This window comes from Chrysemys picta, chromosome 9 (assembly GCF_011386835.1).
Source record: "Chrysemys picta bellii isolate R12L10 chromosome 9, ASM1138683v2, whole genome shotgun sequence".
NCBI classification, from domain to species: domain Eukaryota; kingdom Metazoa; phylum Chordata; order Testudines; family Emydidae; genus Chrysemys; species Chrysemys picta.
In genome coordinates this window covers 94854034-94876463 of record NC_088799.1, presented here as the reverse complement: position 1 = coordinate 94876463, position 22430 = coordinate 94854034, and the positions used below count along the sequence as shown (strand labels likewise).

Below are 22430 nucleotides of genomic sequence, written 5' to 3'. Positions count from 1 at the left end.
TGTCTGGGCAGGACTGTGCTCCCCTGGTGAGATAGGAGTTCCCCTGCTTAGTTTGAGAATCCAGCTTTGAGGCCTGCAGGACCTCCGCTTGAGCTAGGGTTCGGAACAGCTCGTTAGCTGCACAACAGTGTCAGGTCGAAGGTGAGCAACTGGTGGAGCCAGAGGCCCACAGGGGACTTAAATGCCTAAACAGTTAGGCCGCAGCTCAGCAGGAGTTTGGAACCTGAATGGAGGACTTAGATGCCTAAAGAAACAGATAGGTGCCTAAATTCCCTGGAGGATCTGGGTTTTAGTGTCCCAACAGGGAAGGTTCTACTAACACAATCAAGCTTTCTAATACTAACCCAAGACGTAATAGGGGTAACCCAAGACGTAATAGGGAATACTTAGAACAGAGACTATTTGTATGCGTGATTGCGTGTGTAGGGGAAAGCTGACTTTTTCAGAATTGCCCCATTTGAAGCAATATCGAAAATAATTCACCATTGTGAATTCCAGGCCAAAATGTGGTTTTACCATGTGCTATAATTTATAGGGTAAACAAGCTTTCTGCAAGAGCTAACTATATCAGGAAACTTGTTTAACATGCACCGAAGGCACTGTTAAGTGATTTCAGTGCCATAATTCAAAACGCTGAGGAAAATTCTCCTGTATTACAGCTAGTGCAAGATTGGGTCGGCAGCCAAGCACATCAACATAAACGTTGAACTGTCTGGGGAAATACAAGCCTCATACTGTTACTTAGGGGGAAATGTGTGCAGACATGGTGGAGCCCCTTATGAAACAATTCTCATTTTGTTAAACAATAGGATCAAATTTTCAAGCGGGTTATCAAGCATATTGCTGTCTTAGAGCTTGCCAAACAAAGTGAAGTATCAATCTGAAGGCTGATATATTTTTACAGAATTAATGATGTATGAAACATGGAAGTGGAAACAGATACATTTTCATTTTATCCTCTAATTTTTCTTTTTGCATTATAAGTGAAAGGAAATGCTTGGAAATTATGTGCAATTATTCATATCTGTTTATCTTAGAGTAATTATATGCGCCAGTGGTGTCGTGTCATTGTTTTTGGACCCAAGCTTGACAGAGATTGCTTGCATGAGCAAGGACTGTTCGCGTGAGTAAGTGCTTGCAGGATCGGGCCTGTTGCTTGTTTTCCATCGTGCCTACACAAAGCATTATTAAATCATGCAGATTTGAAAATAATTCCAATAGTTTATTCCTTTTATTTTCTTTTTGTCTGTCCATGGATAAATTCTCTGGCTTTTATATTTAAAAATTGATCCAAAACATAGTTTATTTTCTTATTGAAGATCCATTTATCTTGACAACGATGACCCATTCCGATGCAGGGGTGCTTGTGTTCGATCTGGATGGAAGGGAGGGTTGAGGGACCATGCAACCCCAGAACACAGACTTGAATGCAATAAGACGGAAACAGCCCCTTGCATTTCTTTCTCCTGGTTCCTCCTTAACTCCCGTGGGCAGCACTCTCCTGTCTGTACAAATCGTTCGCCAACCTTGATTAGTCCTGGACCCTCCAGCCCCCTTTGCACTGGGCTTCAGTCACTTTCCAGCAGTTGACCCAATAAAGGTGTAAAGTCCCTCAGTCATGGCAAAAGCTCCAGTCATCTCTCCCACATTCTCACCAGCCCCTGCCTCTCATGCCTTATTCTTGCCCCATATCACACTCCTTCCTCCACAGTGACACTGCTGCGCTTCCTGATGGGACTCTCAATGAACAGCTCCTCTCAGTGGTCTAGTGTGGAACTACACCTCCCATTTTAATTTTCCTTTTGAACAACATGTTCAATGTAACGTTTTAAAGTATGCTCTAGGACACGAATGTCACTTTACTCTACATAAACAGTCATCAACACTAAAGCTATAACCCCAATTCTACCCCAACCCTACACTTGTTTCAGGACCAGAATAAGGCTTAGTAATATTCCCTGTTCAATATCTGTGATTGAAAAAGACCTGGCCCTAGCAGCCTGTATTAAACACCTTCAGTCTTCCCTCTGGACCAGAATACAGTTGTTTTATGCAGCTTTATGGAGTGATTGTCCATTAGCACTGAAATGAACCATCTAAGCCTCTTTATTGGGTTACAGGACAGCTTGTCCCCAGCAATTCATTCTGGAGGACAAATTGTCCCCCGTGATTCAGAAACCCAACAGCTTGAGATTGCTGTCACAGAGTCTTTATTTATTTTCATTCCTTTACTCAACATGAATTTGTTAGGATACAATCACAGTGAATTATTTAACATACCAGCATATTTGGGATCTAAGTAACCTGGAATGTGTGCGGGAAACTTTGGAGGTTTTCCTTGAGTTTGATCCTTTCTGCAAGGGGGCTGGGGGAACCTTGTAGAGCCTGAGGTTTGGAGGCCTTCTTGAATGTATTTCAGAGTTTGCAAAAATTATGCAGGTTGGCAAAGCCTATAATTGAAATACACTATTTTTCAAGATTCAATTAAAAAATACATCTGTTTTTCTAGTCTAAAGGAAGGCTCTGCTTTGTGTCAGGAGTAGAGGATACCCCCAACAACCTCGCCTTTCCCCTTCCCCCCAAATTTAAGCTGCCACAAGTTGGTATCCTACTGAAAGACATAGGTATATATTTAGTTTTCCATTAGCAATTTTCTCCCTCTCCCTGTGCAGTCTTCCCCTCTCTGCCACTCTCTCTTGTCTACTTTTTCACCCTCCTTTGCATTGGATTTTAATCTTTGCCCTCTTTCTGCTCCTTTTGTCACGGTCTTCTCGAGCAGAGCATGACCCTGATAGTGTCCACATTTCAATGAAAGTTGCAAAAACACCCAAGTTCCAGTGGGTTTGATAGTTACGGAAATGAGTTTGCTTTCCCTGTTAATCTAGGAAGGCTGATTCCAAAAGCTCACTGGAAGTGTGTGGCTGGGCATCCACCCCCACTGCAGTGCTGGGAACTTGAGTCAGATGATGTCTTTGCAGTGAAGAACAAAAGCTGAGCACTGACCTTTTTTGGAGTTGTTCGTTCGCCCTTCTGCTTCTCGTGCACAAGCCCGTATTGGCCACAAACTCAGTTCAAAGCGCTTGCAAAGGAAAGTAGAATGTTGTGTTAATTGTAGCCAGGATGTGGTCACTCCTTGGTACAGCTAAGAGAGTTTAAGGAGGAAAACCAGGTTTGTGAGCAGGGGACTAATAGGACTCTTGTGAATTGTTGGGAATGAGTTATGCTTTCACCATTTCTTTGCTTGATGTTCGGAGCTTGATCACCAAGGTCCAGGTGGCTGCTCTGATTTGCTGCTTCACAATTTGCTCTGTGATTTCTTCTCACTCTTAAAATTCATCCTTCTTTGTAATTGTGCATTGAAGGTGGAATTTATTCATCTCGTGGAAGTGCCAATGCAAGGCCGTCATCCTCCCCTAGTCTCTGCCATAGGTGCTATGCCAGGGAGCCACCAGTGGAAGGCTACACAGGGGTGCATCCTACATGCATCAAGAATCTACTTGCTAGCCCCCCTGAGAGAGCTAGAGTGGATGGCCAAAGGATCCATGCTGGTCCCAACATCACACACAACTACCTGGCAGGTCTGCAGCTGCTGTCAGCCCACAAACTAGAATAGCACCAAGTGAGGTGAGGGTGTGCTGCCCTGCAGCCTTGTCCCATACTGGGTGGTGGATTTAACTTCTTCACCTGCCTGGAGCCTCATAACTCAAGCTTTAGGTGGGTGGAATGCATATCACCCTCTAGCTCCTTTGTAAAGCACTTTGAGATCTACTGAGGAAAAAGTGCTAAATAAGAGTGAAGTATTATTATTATTATTACTACTACTACTGAAGCATAGTCTCTCTCTACAACATTTAACATGCCTAAATGTCAGTAGGGAGCATTTTGTAGTGGCAAATAATTCAAAGAGCAAAAACAATGTTGTATTTTTAAAAAAAAATAGCTCAGACTTGTAAGAAATGCATCAATGTAAAAGAAACTAATGAACACTCAAAAGCTGTTTCCACTCCAGACCACATTACTGAAGTTTAAGATTTAGCAGAGGAAACCCATTTCCAATATACAGAAACAAAAGAGCCCAGCTCTTCAGATATGAGATGAGTCTATCTAAGAGGAAAACAGCAAAAGATTTGTGAATGTCATTCTGGTACTGACAGCTCATCAAACATCTTCTTGAAGGGCTCACTTCACCTGAAGATTAAAAAAGGAATAAAATAAAAGAATATAGTCAATGAGTAAAATGAATGCACTTCCATGTACATTATAGAGCATTGGATAGATGAGCCAGTCTTACGCTATTTATTTCCCGTGGAGAAAAATCTTTTAAATATCTTATCTGATGTGAATTTTTTAACATCACCTTTGCAACTTGCTCTGGAATGATCAATCATTGTTTAACTAAATTCCCAAAGCCTTTGTCTATAGATATGCCATGTCACGGCTGGTTTGCCGGAGAAAATACTGGTCCTTTGGCTGAGGCATAGTTTTATCAAATATGGCTAAATTAGAAGATGTTTTTCATTCAGAATGTAATGGAGTTGAGTGTGTTTCACAAAATGCATTCTGGGCTATATACTGCCCTTGATTAGTAGCAGAATCCAAACCGATATAAGTGGGCCCTTCCTATGACAACTGGATTTTCCTTAGTGGCCTTTTAGACCTTGTCTATATGGGGAAATTGACGAGCAAAGCTATTGGACAGTAAGCTATTCTGGAATGGTTCCCACTTTGGATGCTCTGTTTTGGAATGTGTGTGTTGGGGGATCTGCCATTTTTTCTGAGTTGGATGGTGCCTGGGGGGCAACTGTTTTTTGTTTTTGTTTTTTATGGAGGTGTGTTTAAGAGGACACCATTACCAAGGAAATGTCTAGGGAGTAGAGTGGAGGGATGAAGGGGAAGGGAGATGGACACTTTGTGCATACTGGAAAAGTTTGGCATGATTAGCCACGTTAAAATAAGAGTGGGAACAAACTGTGATCCTCTTTTCTCCATAGATGAATACAGTTCCAGAGCAGACCTCGAGGTTGTTCCTCATCATTCATTATCCAAGCCTCAAACAGACATTATGTTTTTGCTTTTATTGCTATAAACTGTATACATCAACACGCCGAGTCATAAAACTAGCGGTTTTTGAAAATGATATTAATCCCACATCATAATCTTCCTGCTCTGTTCTTTTTATTAAGTCCCACGTTTTTTACCATTATGATGTCTCATATTTGGGCTTGCCAGACTCCGAGGGCAGGGTTCCAATCACCGATTGTACAACAAGTGAGAAGCTCACAGTGCAGTTTGCCTTATTGTACCTATGTACTATAAATTTCCAGCAAGGAGCCCATTATTATTATTAAAACATCACCTCAACTGTACTTGTAAAAAACAATTGCTTTCTTTAATGTAGGCAAAATGTTTACTTGTAATTTAAACATTTGGGCCCAAACCTGCTTCTGTTCCAATGGGAATTGACTTTGAGAACAGGATTTGGCCTTTTATTTGGAGATCAACCTGTAAGTTATTAGATTTGCTATAATATTGTTCAAGGCAACGTGTAGGTAAAAACCTGGAATAGGTTCTTCCTTCCTCCTCCCCATTTACCTCAGTTCTCTTCTCTCTCTCTCTCTCTCTCTCTCTCTCTCTCAACTTTAATGAAAAACAAAATGCCTGTCAACAGAGCAGTAGTTATAATGCACTTAGTAGCAACTTAATAGTTTAGTTGCCTTGAAGAGCTTTTTATACATGGAGATTAATGGAGGGCTAGATAAAGAAATTCTTCTACTGAAAGAATTCATTTTGCTTAATCCTTTTGGAATTAGAAGATGATATGGAGAGATGAGTAATGAAGTGCACTCTCTGATTGTGAGGTATCTAATAGATAACCACAGGGGTTACTTCTCTCTCACCAGCTGTAATTACACTAATTACTGATATGGTGCCAGAAACACTAAGGCAGACTGAGTGTGACAACACAAAATGGAGTGTTTCTTAGCAAGACATCTTTCTCCATCAGTTGGATTGCGGGGAGGCTGACAGTGTTATGAGGCTAATGTATTCAGTCTCCTGTGAGAGGGAAGAGGCCAACTAGTCTTATTGTCCATAGCATTCCCTTTTGGCTAACACATGAGACTTCACTGGAGATACCTTACTAAACCACCAGGCTGGAGAATGAGCACTTGATCCATTAATCAAGCAACTAGCCTTTTTTTCATGTAAGTAGTCCCATTCAGGCCAATGAGACTACTTACATGAGTAAAGGATACTCAAGAGAGTAAGAGTTGACAGGAATTAGCCCATGGTCACCAGTGAGAACTGGGGGAAAATGGCAGACAACGAGAAGGGAAAATTAATAAAATATATTGAGATATCTATACAATTGTTGAAAAGTGGCCATGAATATCCGGTTAAATGGTGCTTGTAAATTCCATTTAACATTTTAAGGGTCTGGGGGGGGGGTTGAGGATGGCGGGAGTGGGGGGAGTTACCATAACTTTTGGATGATCTCAGAGGAAATATTTTAAAAATGACTTGCACATTTCAGCAGGAGGATGAATATCAAATCTCAAGATTTATAGATGGGATATTTTAAAACAAAACATCCTCTTTTTCCTTTGGAATTACGCTACCATTTGTTTTCATTTTCCCAACCTTTTTGTCCATTGGTTTATGAACTTCTCTGGGGAAATATATTGTTAGATGTTTTCTCTCGCACACATACACACAAACCCCCTGATAAATGATAAAATTGTGCTGCAGTGTGTGCAACATATTCTTGAAATACATCTGAATTCCATTATTCAGTTTGTCATTTGCATGATAACTTGAGTTACCACTCTCTGAAAAGTCTAATATAATACAGAGAAATGCATCAGGAAAATGAAAAACAAGTTCAGTATAATGTCCACAGGGTAAATGCAGTTTAGATTATGTTGAACTGATGGGACCAATTCAGTGAAAGTTCAGAGGTGGAAAAGGTAACATCTTCTTGCTAGTCAGTATTCATATGCATTCTCCACAACTAGGTATTCCAGAAAACATTGGACTGTAGCGTTAATAGGGGCTTTATACCACAGGATGGTAATGCGCTGCTTTTTTTCACCTCAAAGACATGGATTTGATTCCTGCCTGTTCCGGATTTAAGTCTTATTAAACATCACAAGTGAAATTTGGTGTGACATTCCAAGCTGTCTCTCTAATACTAAAGAGAATAAATAGTTGCAGGGTGCTAGTGTATGTTTCCGTATCTAAAACCCACAGAATAGATCCATTTGTATCAGTGTAAAGAGAAAGCAAGAGGGAACTGTTTTCTTTTGAAGACTCCCAACTCATTTATACACTTTCTCTGCCTGCCATCACTTTTCTTTATCAGCTCTTTCCCCTGCTTTTTATATCTCTGTGCACGATCTCGTCTTTCTCTGTCCTATTCTGCCTTGTTTTAGCTATAAACACTACCCCTTTAAGGAGACAATCCCAAGGATGGTGGTCAAAAATGTGGCCTCCTTGTTATGTTGGCAGTCACAGTCTCTCAGAGTAGAAGTCCATTTGCAGTAATCCAATTTTTTGTTAGCATTTCAGAGAGCCGGAATCTTGTCCATTTCAATTCCCGACATACCAATTGATTCCCGACATACCAATGTCAGTTACCCCAGGTCAATTGTAACTTAGATCTTTCACCAAATACAATGCTTGTAGCCAATCCTACAATAAACTAATTAAAGATGTATTAACTATGAAAAAGAAATAACAGAGTTATTTACAAGGTTAAAGCAGGTAAACATACACACACAAATGAGTTACAGTCATAGGTTTCAAAAGATAATAGAAGCTGCTGTAATATGCAAATGCTATATTTCCTTTAGGGCTAACCCAAGCTAAGCAGTCTAGCGATCCCTTGCTTATGCTTGGAAATATTGTCCTCTCCAAATTTCAAGCAGCACAGTGATACAGTTCCTTCTGGTCAGGCATTTTTATTCCCTTCCCCGACAGTTCAAACAGACGGAACAAGTTTCAGCACCTGTCTCTTCTTCATGGGTGTTGAGGATGGAGAGGAGACAATCCACAAAGTCTTTGTCCTTGATGTTTCACAATGGCTCATTTGGTTTCAGTGGGCCTTCTTGTGCAGAGCTGCACTTTATGCTAATTAATGCTTCTTTCCTGTTCGAGTTACACAATTACAGAGGTCTACAATGCAAATACGCAATGTAATCTTATACCATGGGCTACAGACATTATAAGTGAGATCAGCACATGCAGCATCCTACAAGCCTTTCATGAAGTCTAAACACTAAACACATTTTTATCACCTGAGCATCTGTTTTAGCAATCCCAACACACAGGTGAGTCAGCCTGGTTTCCAGCAATGCATTTGTCAGTGTTCGGTGTGGCCTGGCACGTTGGTATGTGTTGACACCTCGCCTGCCAGCATGACAACCAGAGCCAAACCTGGTGGGGAAAAGAACATCATACCTGTATGTGCTTGATCCATGCACATGTGTGTGCTGTCATCGCACAGAAAAAAACTGCACACTTGTAGGCAATTGTGTGATCCAAATGAGTGCATATTTTATAATTGCAGGCTTGGCAAAAGTAAGAGCTAATTTTCTGGGCAGCTAGGGATCAGGGAGCTGAAACTGGCACCCTGTTCCCCCCCACACACACACACTACATCCAAGTGGAGCTTAGCCACAGTGGAGAATTGAGCCCAGACTAAGTAAGGAGGAACAGAATTTGGTGTGTTGCAAGAACATCCTCTTGAATCAAGCTTTGTCTCCATAGTCAGAATGGTTTGTTATTTTAAAAATACATAGACCCCAAATACAGCTTCATAAAACCAGAGAAGGGAGGAAAGGAGTGCTCCATGACATCCACTAGGGACCTGAGCCCAGATGCTCAAAAGTATTTAGGGTGCCTAAACTCCCATTTGACTTGCATCTGAAGAAGTGAGGTTCTTACCCACGAAAGCTTATGCTCCCAATACTTCTGTTAGTCTCAAAGGTGCCACAGGACCCTCTGTTGCTTTAAACTCCCATTGAAATTAATGTGACTTAGGTGCCTAAATCCCTTTGAGGATCCAGGTCCCAGAGCTAAATTACCCATAAAATATTTAGATATTTCAGTGATAAGAGGTATGCACAGCCAAAAACTAGATTTAGGTCCTGATCCAAAGCTCCTTGGAGTAAATGAAGACTCCCATTGACTTCCTTGGGCTTTGGGTCAAGCCCACAGCCTAGATGGATAAATAATATTTTTGGCCTGTCAGCTATGACAGTATCCCTTTCGGGAATTCTAAAGCTTCTGTTAAAATGGTATGTGAATTTATTGAAAATGAGGTATCTGGTGATTGTACTTTTTATGGATAATAATCTCATCTTTCCTCAATAAAACTTTTACTTGCTCATTTGCAAGTAGGGTGACCAGATAGCAAATATGAAAAATCGGGCCTGGAGTGTAAGGGGGGAATAGTTGCCTGTATAAGACAAAGCCCTTAATATTGGGATGGTCGGAATAATATTGGGTCGTCTGGTCACCCTGTTGGCAAGTGCCCAAACCTACAGGTCTGAGGTGCACAAAACATTTCATGAAGTCAATGTTTATGATAGTGATGGCTTTAGAATTGGCTCCGTTCCTGCATTCCCTTGGGTTTGTTAGCAGTGCAATGAGTTGCAGTCCAGGTTCAGCGATGGTCTTTTATCTTATTCCTTCATGTCCGCTTGGTTGACATTTTTTCCATCACTTATTGCATGAATGAAAGGTTAAAACGACTTGTTCCTTTTTAATTGAGCATACGTAAACTACTGGGATGTAGTGACCTGACTCCCAAATTCATCCCTGCACAACGCTGTACTGAGTGCGGGAGAGGGTGGAGTTTGGAACACAATCCTCTTTTGGAACAAAAATGAGCCTGGTGGGACTCAGAATTCTTTGACGGCATCTACAAGTACTGACCAGAAAGGATGTTCTTTGTTCATGTCTATTTTCAGTGCACACGTGTTTCTCGTTCTGGTTGCTAGATCCTTGAGAAAAGCACCAGGAGCAGCAAAGAAACAGTAATGATCCAGCTCACTGTACCAAAATCATATATCCCTCCAAAATTGTTTTAGGACAGCCTCACTTTCAATCCATACCGTTTTTCAAAGAGTCCACTAAGGCCTAAGTCAACTTACTGCATCCTCAAAATAATAAAGTTTTTGTCAATCGTCAGTGGTGTGGCCCTCCCAAACTCATGCCAATAAAACCTTCATTCCACCTCCTTTCTATCTAAGTTTCTAATGCATAAAAAGCCTGCTCTTGGAGCAGATTCATCTCTGGAATAAGCAAGTGTAGTAGTCAGTCAAGGAGAATTACACCAGTTTGCCCCAGGGATAAATGTGTTTCTTTGTCACCACATTTCAGGCTGCAGCAAATTCACATCCCAAATTATAAACCTCTGAAAATATAATGAATATGCTGACACAGCCTTAACTGTTGCTCTGTAAATGGCACTGCTCTAATAATGAGATCAAAAATCCTTCTTAATCCCACACTTTCCCTAAAGTGGTGTTATGCATTAGCTATGGATGAAAAGACAAACAAGTACATGTATATTCAACAATAATGTCGATTAGGTCAGAGAAGAATAGGAAATGAAATGAATTTGTAACACCTCCGGAGATAGCTTTCTGATACAGACTGTTTTCTTTTTGATTTACCCTCATTGACTGTGTTCATTATAACTTTAATATATCCACTGAATTGCCTTTTATTAACAGCTGGGATGATATTACCAAGGAATTCATTGTGTAATCTCAAGACAAGGTGTTCTTAAATTTAACGGTTACATAGTTCCATATAGATCATATATGCATACTTACATGTAGCTGTCTCTCAAGAGGACTCAATTTCAAGTTCAGACCATACAGACAGTGTTGGAAAGTACTGTAGATACAGAGCTCTTGCGGCTCAGGGCTTTGAGGCTGAAATGTGTTACTTCTCTAGGTATGATGATTATGAAACAGTCACCTTGGATTAAGATTGCTGGCAATCTTTAAAAGCCCTTATTGGGCCTTGAGAGTGATCAGATGCCACTTGCTTATAAATGGGAGTTAATAGAAGCATTAAATGTGCAAGCCACCATGACCCACTTCTCCAGAATATTAAGCACATTTTAAAATAGTTGAAGAATGTCTAAGTCCTCCACTTTCTGTAAAATATTACCTCCTTCTAATTAATATCCTCTGGGAGGAGGCTTTCTGAACTCTTGAACATTTCACTTTCATTTATGCATACTGTATATTTTTGAATTTCTTCCCTCACTTTTTGCTTTGCCATATATTTATTGTTGGTACCATATTCAGTTTCTCCCTAATTATTCCATCTGCCACTACCGGATGATGCATTTTAGTAGCGGTGTGGTTTGGTTGTTTAACCTTTGAGTTGTGTAACTGAATGTGATGACATATTCCTCATGTAGCGGACCAGGCTAAGAAGAATTATATACTCCAAGTGATAAGCTTGGACCCGCTAAACAAATACCCCAATCCAATTTTTTCCCTCTCTCTAGTCTTCTAAACATCCATTAGTCTCTTGATGGGAACTCATAAATCCTGCAGATTTAGTTTATCTGAAACCAACTCCAACAGTTGTCCTTCCTACTAATCATCATATTTTATATCCAATTTATATGTTTCAATATTCAGTATAAACATACCTGCTGCTTACTGTACTGTTAGAAAATGTCTGTAACATGCTTTATAAAGACAGTATTAATCAGCCATTTTACAAGACTGTTTCGTAGGTATATTCATTTATCTTTTTATACTTGCTTCTTTTCATTTGTCTAATACAGAATTTCTTTTATCCTTTTGGTTTCCTTCAACAGAATATGTCAAGAAGAAATTTAACATGTAACAAAAGGGGAAAAAGTGCAATGGCTAGAAAGAAAGAAATAACCCTTTAGGCTTAAATCATGAAAAGGTCCCTTGCCTTCTTTTTCTTAGCTCTGTATTTTGTTTTAAATACTACAGAGCACATTATCTAGCAGTGCTGCTTTAAAGAGGCAGAATGCTTTGCATATTTAAGTGAGATGTAGGTTTTAGAAGAGGAATTTAGGATTGAATTAGAATTAAGAAGCACAAAGATGTATCCACACATTAAGGTGATCTTATAATTCTGGGTGCATTGTCCTCAAGAGTATATAATGAACTCGGAGGATGCAGTTAAGGGCTATGGATAGATCAAGCTGCAGTGATCTGTTGTTGTGAATGGTGCACCAGGCAGTGCCACTGTAGAAACAAATGAATGTGTCTGCTAGATAAACAACATAAAAAGTTCCCATTCATCACTAAAATCTAGCCCTCTAAAGATTAATATTTCCTGCAGATTTCTTAGTTTTGGAGGAAAAGATTCCTTATCCATACCTTAGACTTACTTCTATGAGCTCATATTTTACAAGGAGGCATCTGACATTTATCAAGAGGTTAATGACTAGTAGTTTCATGTCCAGATACTTTGTAACCACTGAGCTGCCCGACAACAGAGGTCACTAAAAGACAGATGACTTAGTAGCCAGTTAAAGTTCTCCTTACACTTTCTCTTTTAAAAGCACCAGCAGGGTTTGGAGAGGGCTGATATTTGACCAGTTGGAATACTGTCCCCTTGTAGGCAGCCATGATTTACCGGTAGTCTTCAAACAAAAGGCCATCCAGACAAAACACTCATTGATTTTTACGGTTATTTAAAGGCTAACAGTAAAAATTCATAGACTCCAGTCTTCATCAACATGAAAAGGAATCCGTAATTGCAATTTGCAAGTCTCCTGCAGAGGCAGAAGGGGATCAAAATAGGACAGGGGAAGCTCATCAATTTCAGTGGGTAGCGTGAGAGGTCTTGATGATGCATGCTGATACGTTGTTCCATCATCTAGTGAAGGAGGGATTTGGTGTAGAAAAGAGACTGTGGTAACAGAAGAAATGTAGCCTAAAGGAGTTTGTGTTCCCAAGAAGGCCCATTGCCACTCACACAATGTAGGTATGGGTAGTTGAATAGGCGCATATACTTGGTGGTTCCCCACTCTTATTCTGTGGTCATCTAGAAATGGAGGACTCTAGACTGATGTAAAAGCAGGTAAAAATGGTTTCTTTTCCAAAACATGTGGAAATATCTTATTCCTGCACTTTAAAAATGTACAGATTTATCAAAAGAGAGCTGTTGTATAAAATAGGTAGTAATATAGTAGTATACATTTTTCATCACTTCCCCTTTCAAAATGGGGAGAGAGCTGGGGGCAGCATAGAATCATAGAATATCAGGGTTGGAAGGGACCTCAGGAGGTCATCTAGTCCAACCCCCTGCTCAAACCAGGACCAATTCCCAACTAAATCATCCCAGCCAGGGCTTTGTCAAGCCTGACCTTAAAAACCTCTAAGGAAGGAGATTCCACCACCTTCCTAGGTATCCCATTCCAGTGCTTCACCACCCTCCTAGTGAAAAAGTTTTTCCTAATATCCAACCTAAACCTCCCCAACTGCAACTTGAGATCATTACTCCTTGTTCTGTCATCAGGTATCACTGAGAACAGTCTAGATCCATCCTCTTTGGAACCCCCTTTCCGGTAGTTGAAAGCAGCTATCAAATCCCCCCCCTCATTTGTCTCTTCTGCAGACTAAACAATCCCAGTTCCCTCAACCTCTCCTCATAAGTCATGTGCTCCAGCCCCCTAATCATTTTTGTTGCCCTCCGCTGGACTCTTTCCAATTTTTCCACATCCTTCTTGTAGTGTGGGGCCCAAAACCGGACACAGTACTCCAGATGAGGCCTCACCAATGTCGAATAGAGGGGAATGATCACGTCCCTCGATCTGCTGGCAGATCCCCTACTTATACAGCCCAAAATGCTGTTAGCCTTCTTGGCAACAAGGGCACATATTGTTGACTCATATCCAGCTTCTCGTCCACTGTAACCCCTAGGTCCTTTTCTGCAGAACTACTTCTTAGCCATTCGGTCCCTAGTCTGTAACAGTGAATGAGATTCTTCTGTCCTAAGTGCAGGACTCTGCACTTGTCCTTGTTGAACCTCATCAGGTTTCTTTTGGCCCAATCCTCTAATTTGTCTAGGTCCCTCTGTAACCTATCCCTACCCTCCAGCATATCTACCACTCCTCCCAGCTTAGTGTCATCTGCAAACTTGCTGAGAGTGCAGTCCATGCCATCCTCCAGATCATTAATGAAGATATTGAACAAAACCGGCCCCAGGACCGACCCTTGGGGCACTCCGCTTGAAACCAGCTTCCAACTAGACATGGAGCCGTTGATCACTACCTGCTGAGCCCGACGATCTAGCCAGCTTTCTATCCACCTTATAGTCCATGGTCTCTTCCTTCCCCTTGTCCTGTAGAGGGAACAGGGAACAGTGGTGTGACCGAGTCCCCTGTAGAAGAGAGACCGTGTAGAGGAGATTCCTAGCACAGAAAACTCCTGTCTTTCCCTCTGATACTACTGTACCTCCTGATAGGAATGCTGGAAGACCCAGAAATTCTTCAAACAGGCACCAGCTCCTCCTAGTATTCCCAATTCACAATCCCCTGCCTGGTGTGTCCTCAAATCAGCAGCCAAGAAAGATATGGGGCAGCAGTCTAAATCAAGAAGAACGGGAACCCCTTTCTCTGTTTCCAGCAAAGGAGAGAAGCTGTGCTTCCTCTTACTTTAACTCCACTCTCCCAATCTAGAAATACTCATTTGTGGTAAGCTACACACTATGGGCCAATCAACAGGTAGAAGAGGACACGAAAGAGGGGCTAATTATAAGCATTTGTGATGGAGTGATTTTCAAAGTAGTCCATCCTTGCCTTTATTCACATAAAAAGGTGGTCATAGTGTACTCACAATTTCCTTTTATAGATCCTGATTCTGCTGCAGTTGAACTCACTGGGAGTTTTTTCACTGACTTCACTGAGGGTTAGATTTGGCCTATAATTTATAAAATTAGTTCATTAAATGTAATTATGGATTATTATTATTTTTTAGAATGCTTGAAGATGATCTAAAACTCAGCAGTGATGAAGATGACCACGAACAGGTAAAATTCTGACGTGTGCATATAACATACATATCTGACAATATCTTCATCAGTTGAATGTGGTTGCATATTATTTTATTATATCTGTATCAAATCCATTCCTGGGTAAACTTCTCCCAATCCATCACCACAAGGCTTGCCTACACATTGAATTATTCTGGAATAGCTATTCCCAAACAACTGATTATGAATAGTGTCACGTTTTGACACTCTTACTCCAAAATAAGAGTACCTTGTTCCAGTTTAATTCACTTTGAAAGTGGATTATGCTTAACAGGAACAAGGTACTCCTATTCCAGAATACGGCCATGACTACACTACAAGATTATGTCAACCTAACGTCTATCAGAATATCACCACATCAGTTATTAAATCGCTTGTGTGTATGCACACTTGGCCTGTTGGCTCAGCGGGGCGCATCCTCACCAGGAGGGCTTATATCAATTGTATTGTCCATGTGGGGCATTGTGGGACAGCTCCTGAATGCCAGTAATAACCCAGTGTCTACACTGACACTGTGTTGACCTAATTACATTGACTGACTCTACGATGCTCAGGGAGGTGGTGTTACTAAATTGGCAGACAGAGGCACTTATGTCAGCAGGAGCCAAATTTAAGTGAAGACACTTCCACAGCTAAGTCAACGTAAGGTAGTTTATGGCAACCTAACCCTGTTATGTAGACCAGGTCTAAGAGTGTCTACCCATGGAGTTATTCAGGAATAATTTTCAAGGGGAGACATGTCCTCTTAGCCTTTGTTTTAGTTCACCAGTTAATGTTTAGTTTAGTTCACCTGTGCAAAGGGTTGTAAAATGCTCCCAAATCAGAATTCTCCACTCACTCCTACCAGAAGTAATGGTTTGCACCCACTTTACACTCTCTTTGCACTGATATCAATGACTGTAGTCAGTACAAAGCAGTGGAGAACCGTGGAACTTTTGTTCCAGCCACTGAACAAAGGGTTTAGAGCCCACAATCATTAATCCTAATATAAATATTAGTGATACACTCCCGTTTCCCAGAGGTACAGCGGCAGGACCTGGCTGTGAATCAATAGCAGACGTCTTTCAGCCTAGAGGGGACATTAGTGAAAAAGCATTTGCAGAAAACTTGCTGATACCTTGTCCTTTCTTCCATTCTGCATTATAAATATTTACAGTTACTGCTGAGAAATAAAATGGAGGGCATGCATCTTTTCAGCATTTTTAATAAGAAAGTCTAGACACCTTGGGCCAAATTCGTCCCTGGTATAATTTCAGTGAAGACAATGGAGTTAAACCAAGGATAAATTTGGTCCCGTATCATTCTTAGGTCATAAAACAGTAAAGCAAATTTTCAATTTTGTTGCCATAATTGTTATGATGTGGAATCTTGTATTGTGTGTGAATTCTTACTTTCTTCCTTGATAAATCACTCTCACAGTGTCCAGCTGATCATTAGGAATATGAAAAGGGAATGATGCAAACCTCCTTTGGGATGTCTGTTTACCTACAGCTTTAGAAATGTTGCTTTTAACTGAGCGCTCTCATTCATTCTTCAAAGTACCTGAATTTTACCACTACCCCTCCCATTTCCTCCTCCTGGGCATGCCAAGAAATATATATTTTGTAGTATCCATTGACACCTGGATTGTACGAGTCAGCATTTTCTAACACAGAAACCCAATGTCAAGCACTCACAAGTCGAAGGATTAAAAACCTACATGTATGCAATGCAGAGTTGTATAATCTTGTGCAGCTTGTCTGACTAACAAGTTTACTGCTTGATTGAAAATGTAATATTTATAATGAGAGGCCCAATGTAATCTATTTGGCAATGTCAGTACCAGTTCAAAACTAGAATAACAGCAAGCAGACACATACTCAGGGCCTGATTCTGATCTCACACCAGTTTCATACTGGTGTTACTCCGCTGACGTCAGTGGAGTTACTCTGTGTTCACACCAGCAACCGTGAGAGCAGAATCAGGGGCTGAAGTGAGTAAGGGCCTGATTCAAAGCCCACTGAAGTGAATGAAAAGACTTCCATCAACTGTGATGGAGTTTGGATATAACCTTAATGTCTTTCCGAAAAACAAGGAAACTGTGAGACTTACACTAATATCATTGCACTAAAAATCCAGGTGTCACTTTCTAGTAATGCCATTGGCAACACCAGGTTCAAAGAGAAGAAGGAGACACAGTAAGGAACATTCATATGGTTTCTTAAGGTTCTACAATACATATTCAAGAGAGTTTCTGTTTAGCATTGACCCTGTTTTCACACTAGGCAGGAGGTTCAAACCTTCTTTTAAAAAACAGATGCTTTACTGCATATTTAGGTATTCCAAGAGTGCACTCTTCAATCAGGTATCAGAAATAATCTATCTGGAAAGGAAAAGGTCTCTCAATTGTCCTTTGTTTCAAGGGGCATTGCTCATTTCCAGCATTCCACCCAAATGTGCAGGCCCTCACTTTTAGTTACATTGGAAATAGAAGATAATGAAATGGAAGGAATAAAAACCATCGAATATATTAAAGGAAGGAATCCCATGTTAAGTCTCCTGGATTAATAACTTGTGCATGTCCTTCATTTTGGATCTTTGTCACAGATTGCATCCCACATTGAGACCTGGGCAAGCGGAGTAGAGCTCTGGTGTAGCAGTCAAATGTTTCACTTGTTGGATTCTTTCACACTTTACAAGTTTTGATCGTGTTTCTTTTAAAAACAAACAAACCATTGATCAGATGTACTGGTCAGATACATAAACACTAACAAAACAATTATGGCATGTTCAAATGCAAAATGCTGTTTCCTGGAATATATAAAATGATCATTCATGAGAGCTAGAATGAAACTGTCGCAATATACAAATTTTAAGATACCAAACGTTCAGCTGTGGGGCACTGAGTTACAAAACTAATTTTTTAACGTAAGAGTTTACAGTCAAATGATGCTTGAAATTCAGATATACACATGTGCATACCATAACTGAGAGAGAAAAGATGAAAATCTCCGTTTGAAAGCACCTTAGCAGTTTTTCCAATATCTTTGTATTCTGTCTCCTCTCTTATATTTTACCTTTCAGATTTACCCTGTACTCCAAAATCACCGTTTTTGTACTTTATGAAGCTTGTAACATAGGGCAAGCGCAGGTTCACGGGTGCAAAAATGTACCGTTTACTGATTTTTCTCAAACAAAAGTAAATAATTTTAGACTGATTTGCTGAGCTATCTAGTGCTTCCAGTCCCATGAGCCACCACAAATATTTGCAATCAGTGTTATAACTAGAGTAGGATCCAAACCCCAAATCTGAACTGCATCCTGCCTTTTCCACCTGCCAATCAGGTTCTTCCTTTTGTTTCACACTTCTTGGGAGGAACCAACTAAACACAAGTTCCTAGTGCAATGCTATAACTCTCTTTACGTCTTCACTTACCGGAGGGTCCGGCGGCAGGAAATCGATGTTCTGGGATTGATTTATCGCGTCTGGTTAAGACACGATAAATCGATCCTGGATCGATCCCGGAAGTGCTCGCCGTCGACGCCGGTACTCCAGCTCGCCGAGAGGAGTACGCGGCATCGACGGGGGAGCCTTCCTGCCGTGTCTGGACCCGCGGTAAGTTCGGACTAAGGTACTTCGAATTCAGCTACGTTATTAACGTAGCTGAATTTGCGTACCTTAGTCCGAAGTGGGGGCTTAGTGGGGACCAGGCCTAAGAGGGTGAACACAATTCTTGGACGTATAAGCAGAGTAATATTACATCAAGTATCAGTGAGACCATTACTGGAATTCTGTGCCCGGTTCTGGCATCCAGACTTTGAAAAGAATATTGAAAATTTGGAAAGGGTTCAGAAAAGAGAGCTAAGAATTATTTGAAATCTAGGAAACATACCTTATAGTGAGAGACTTAAGAAGCTTAATCTATTTAGTTTATCCAAGAGAAGGTTAAGAGGTGACTTGCCCATAGTCAACAAATACCAGCAGGGGGGAATTGATTTCTGACAGTAGTTAAGTTAGGCTGGAAGATGAAGCTAGAAAAATTCACACTAGAAATAAGGTGCAATTTTTTAACAGTCAGGGTAATTAACTATTGGAACCCCTTCCCTAGGAATGAGGTGGTTTTTCTGTCACTTGCTATCTTTAAGTCCAGACAGGATATCTTTCTTAAAAGCTACAGAAGTTGTGGGCTCAATACAGAAATTACTGAGTGAAGTTCTTTGGCCTGTGTTATTCAGGAGGTCAGACTAGATGATCTTAACAGTCCCTTCTGACCTAAAAATCCTATGAATCTATGAACCATATCGATCATTGTGATGAAGCAGGAGCAAGTTGCTCCAAGCCAGGTGCAGAATTCATCACATTGCTTTATGGGCCACCATTTGAAAGGTTACAGTCATCTCCTAAATCTCCTGCTAACATTTTGGGGGAAGCACCATCATCAGTGCAGTTACCTTAGAACAGAGCAGGGGACACGTGCTTTGTGTGTCACTTACGCATAACGCTGATTCTTTTGCTTTCCATTGCGGGTGATTTGGGATTAAAGGAACACAGAAGATGAGGGGTTAGATCTGGAATCAATTTTCATTTACAGCTGAGAAGCAGTTATTGATGCTGTGCTCACAGTTCAATAAAAGATCTAAAGATATAGACCTTGTGTTTCTCTTTCAATATAAGCAACACAATCAGTCTCAAATGTTTTCACAGAGAAAATTGTATTGACAGTTTTATTAAAATTGCCGTCTTTAAAGTTTTACATTATCTACAATTTGACCAATTCTAGTGGTTTTTAATATGCACGCTGACCAACCCAATAGATATTTATGGCACAAATGCATAACGCCAGGTAAACATCTGCTTAATGTATTATTGAGTAGAATCATTATAATTAACTTAAGCAGTTGCCTGGATTTTAAACTGTTACAGTACTGTCATTGAACAGAATTTTGGTGCATGCATCACTAAGATACTGTTACTTTGCAGAGAATGTTCCCATTACCCAATAGTTTCAGATTGGCTGTGGGATTATAAATACAAAGAAAATAACAGACGTGTATTAGTAAACCTATAATTTGGCAATGCATTTCAGGGATTAATGTTAACTAATGTTAACAGTGTTCTGTAAGGAAGGCTAGAGCCTTTAGATGGTCCTATTACTTAGTTAAACAAAAAACCCCAGAAATTTAGGAAGAATAGTGGTTTTTTAAATTAGTGACTAGGTTCATCTTAAAGAACTTAGATAAAACACAGGTTAGTATTTTTTGTTCTTTAAAGTAGCTCTGCATAATTCAATTTAGCTTTGAGCTCAGAGCCATCCAAAAGAATTGTGCCCTGATACAGTATTTTAAGTAGTTGTAGTGTACCCAATTTTCTTTAACCAGCTCTTCTTTGTTCTTCCTAAGGAATAATCTTCATAACCTTTGAAACGTGCACTTAATTTAAAGCACATTGCTGGAGATCTGGGTATTTTTGAACCAAAGAAACGTTGATACCATTTACAGATCTGTTCCATTATTCTGAATATTTTATGTACATTGTATTTTTGGCAGAACAATCCATGAAACATTTTTATCTTTTCTATTTGTTTTTTCTGCTTCACTTAACGATTACCTTTTGTGTGTGTGATAACCATGCATGTACGAGACACCTTTTATATAATCCATGTCCATGATCTTAGTTTTATAGTTTATCCAAACAGTCTTTCTTGGCTAGGTTAGTATTAGATAATTGCATGCAAAACAAATTACTTTGTAGCTGAGTCTAAAAATGCTGTCAGCCGTAGGGAGAGCTTCTGATTCTTGTAATGCACATTGAACTTTCAAAGCATTTATTCAAGTTAAATTAAAACAGACTTTTTGGCTTAAGGTTTGTGAATATAAAAGATTCAGTACATTTTCATCATGTAAACAGCACTGTTTTAAAGTGATATAGTAACCATACTAGTTGCAACAATAGATACCCTTTCCTATTGTAATTTTTCCTGTTTTTTAGCTAGATCTTGAACAAGTTGTTTGCCTCCCCAAGGTTTCTCCACATTTCCATTTACTTTTTTATCAGCAGAAAGGCTGAGGTACAGCTCTTCAGTAATGACATCAATACTGCACACACAGCGAGAGAGGTCGTCTTGTCAAAGCTATAGAAAATCAGATGGATTAGGATGAAACTAGGTGCAAAATAACTTTGATAGAGTCTTTTAATGTAAACAGTTTATCTGTCACTGGGTTTCATTGAAATCCCAGACAAAGCAATGCAACATTGGTGGTTGCCACAGCAGAATTAGTTTTGATGAAGACCCCACATAGCAGTGTTTAAGATATACAGTCATGTTTTAAAGCTGTAGGGAAATGTTTTCATTCAGCCATTAGTGAAAACAGAAGCCATTAGGATAGTGTAGTCATTCTCCAATCTTTTTCATTCTATAGGCTAAGAAAAATCCTCTGATGGAGAAATGTCTCTTCTTGATACCCCATTCCATTTTTGCTTGGTGCTCGAAATATTTTATTTTGTGCAACACTAATGAAACAGCCTTATTTCCCATACATGGGGCGTACTTCGCCCCAGGATACTCCTGTTTCACAAGACTAATTTTTGGCAATAAGAGCTTGTATGGCTGGTAACAATGCCTACAATAGTCATGGGGATTCATTTCATAGTATTTCTGTGCCACATAAACACCTGTGGCCATTGCATTCAGCAATGCCTGTGAAGTCTTGTAAAGACTATGTCAGATAAAGCGTATACACAATTTCAAATCACTAGAATGCCACAGATTTTAGGACTTGTAACTCTTTCAGGTCGATGACATTTTATTTAATCTTTTCAGTCGGTCATCGTATCTACCAATGACAAGGAGATTTAAATGACCCTCGGAACATATGGTTGCACTGTATGGTACTGTGGAACTGTGCTGGAAATTGACCAAACAGAAGTTTGCCATGAAGGTTCCAGTTGTGGCCCTCAACAGGGCTATGGAACACTTGCTGCACATATCAGAAAAGCAGGGGATGGAGCAGCCATTTTAGTCAGAGGACACTGGATTGTCTTTTCCTTGTCCAATTTGGCTGTTGTGACCCAGCTCTCAGCTTCACCAGACATAGAAAAAAATAGGGAAAAATAAAACACAAAGATGCTTGGCAGCCAGACAGTCCTAGCAAAGAGGGAAAGGATTGATAAATGATGTTAGAGAGAGGTCCTCTCCTCGCTTACCCACAAACAAGCATACACATAACACGCGCCTTAGTAATCTCTTAACTAGGCACTTCACCTTCATGCTACCCACATGAAATGACCCGGTAATATCGATCACAGCACAGACGTCATATACGTGGAACAGAAAATACAGCCCTACTGGCTCCTTAGCTAATTCCAAGCCTCAAATGATAACCAGCAAAAGTGGGGGCAGCCTTTC

At 40.2% G+C, this 22430-nt stretch overlaps 1 protein-coding gene across 5 annotated transcripts in view; it reads left to right on the top strand.

Annotated features, from left to right (window-relative positions):
- Positions 1-22430, top strand: part of AFF2 (ALF transcription elongation factor 2) — a 392067-nt gene that overhangs the window by 281020 nt on the left and 88617 nt on the right. For all 5 annotated transcript variants that reach the window (XR_010590298.1, XR_006174660.2, XM_024106004.3 and 2 more), the window contains one exon: positions 14991-15042. Coding sequence is in view for 3 of the 5 variants with exons in the window: in XM_024106004.3 (XP_023961772.2) it covers positions 14991-15042 (52 nt within the window). In the remaining 2 variants the exon portion in view is untranslated. The remainder of the gene's footprint in view (positions 1-14990; positions 15043-22430) is intronic.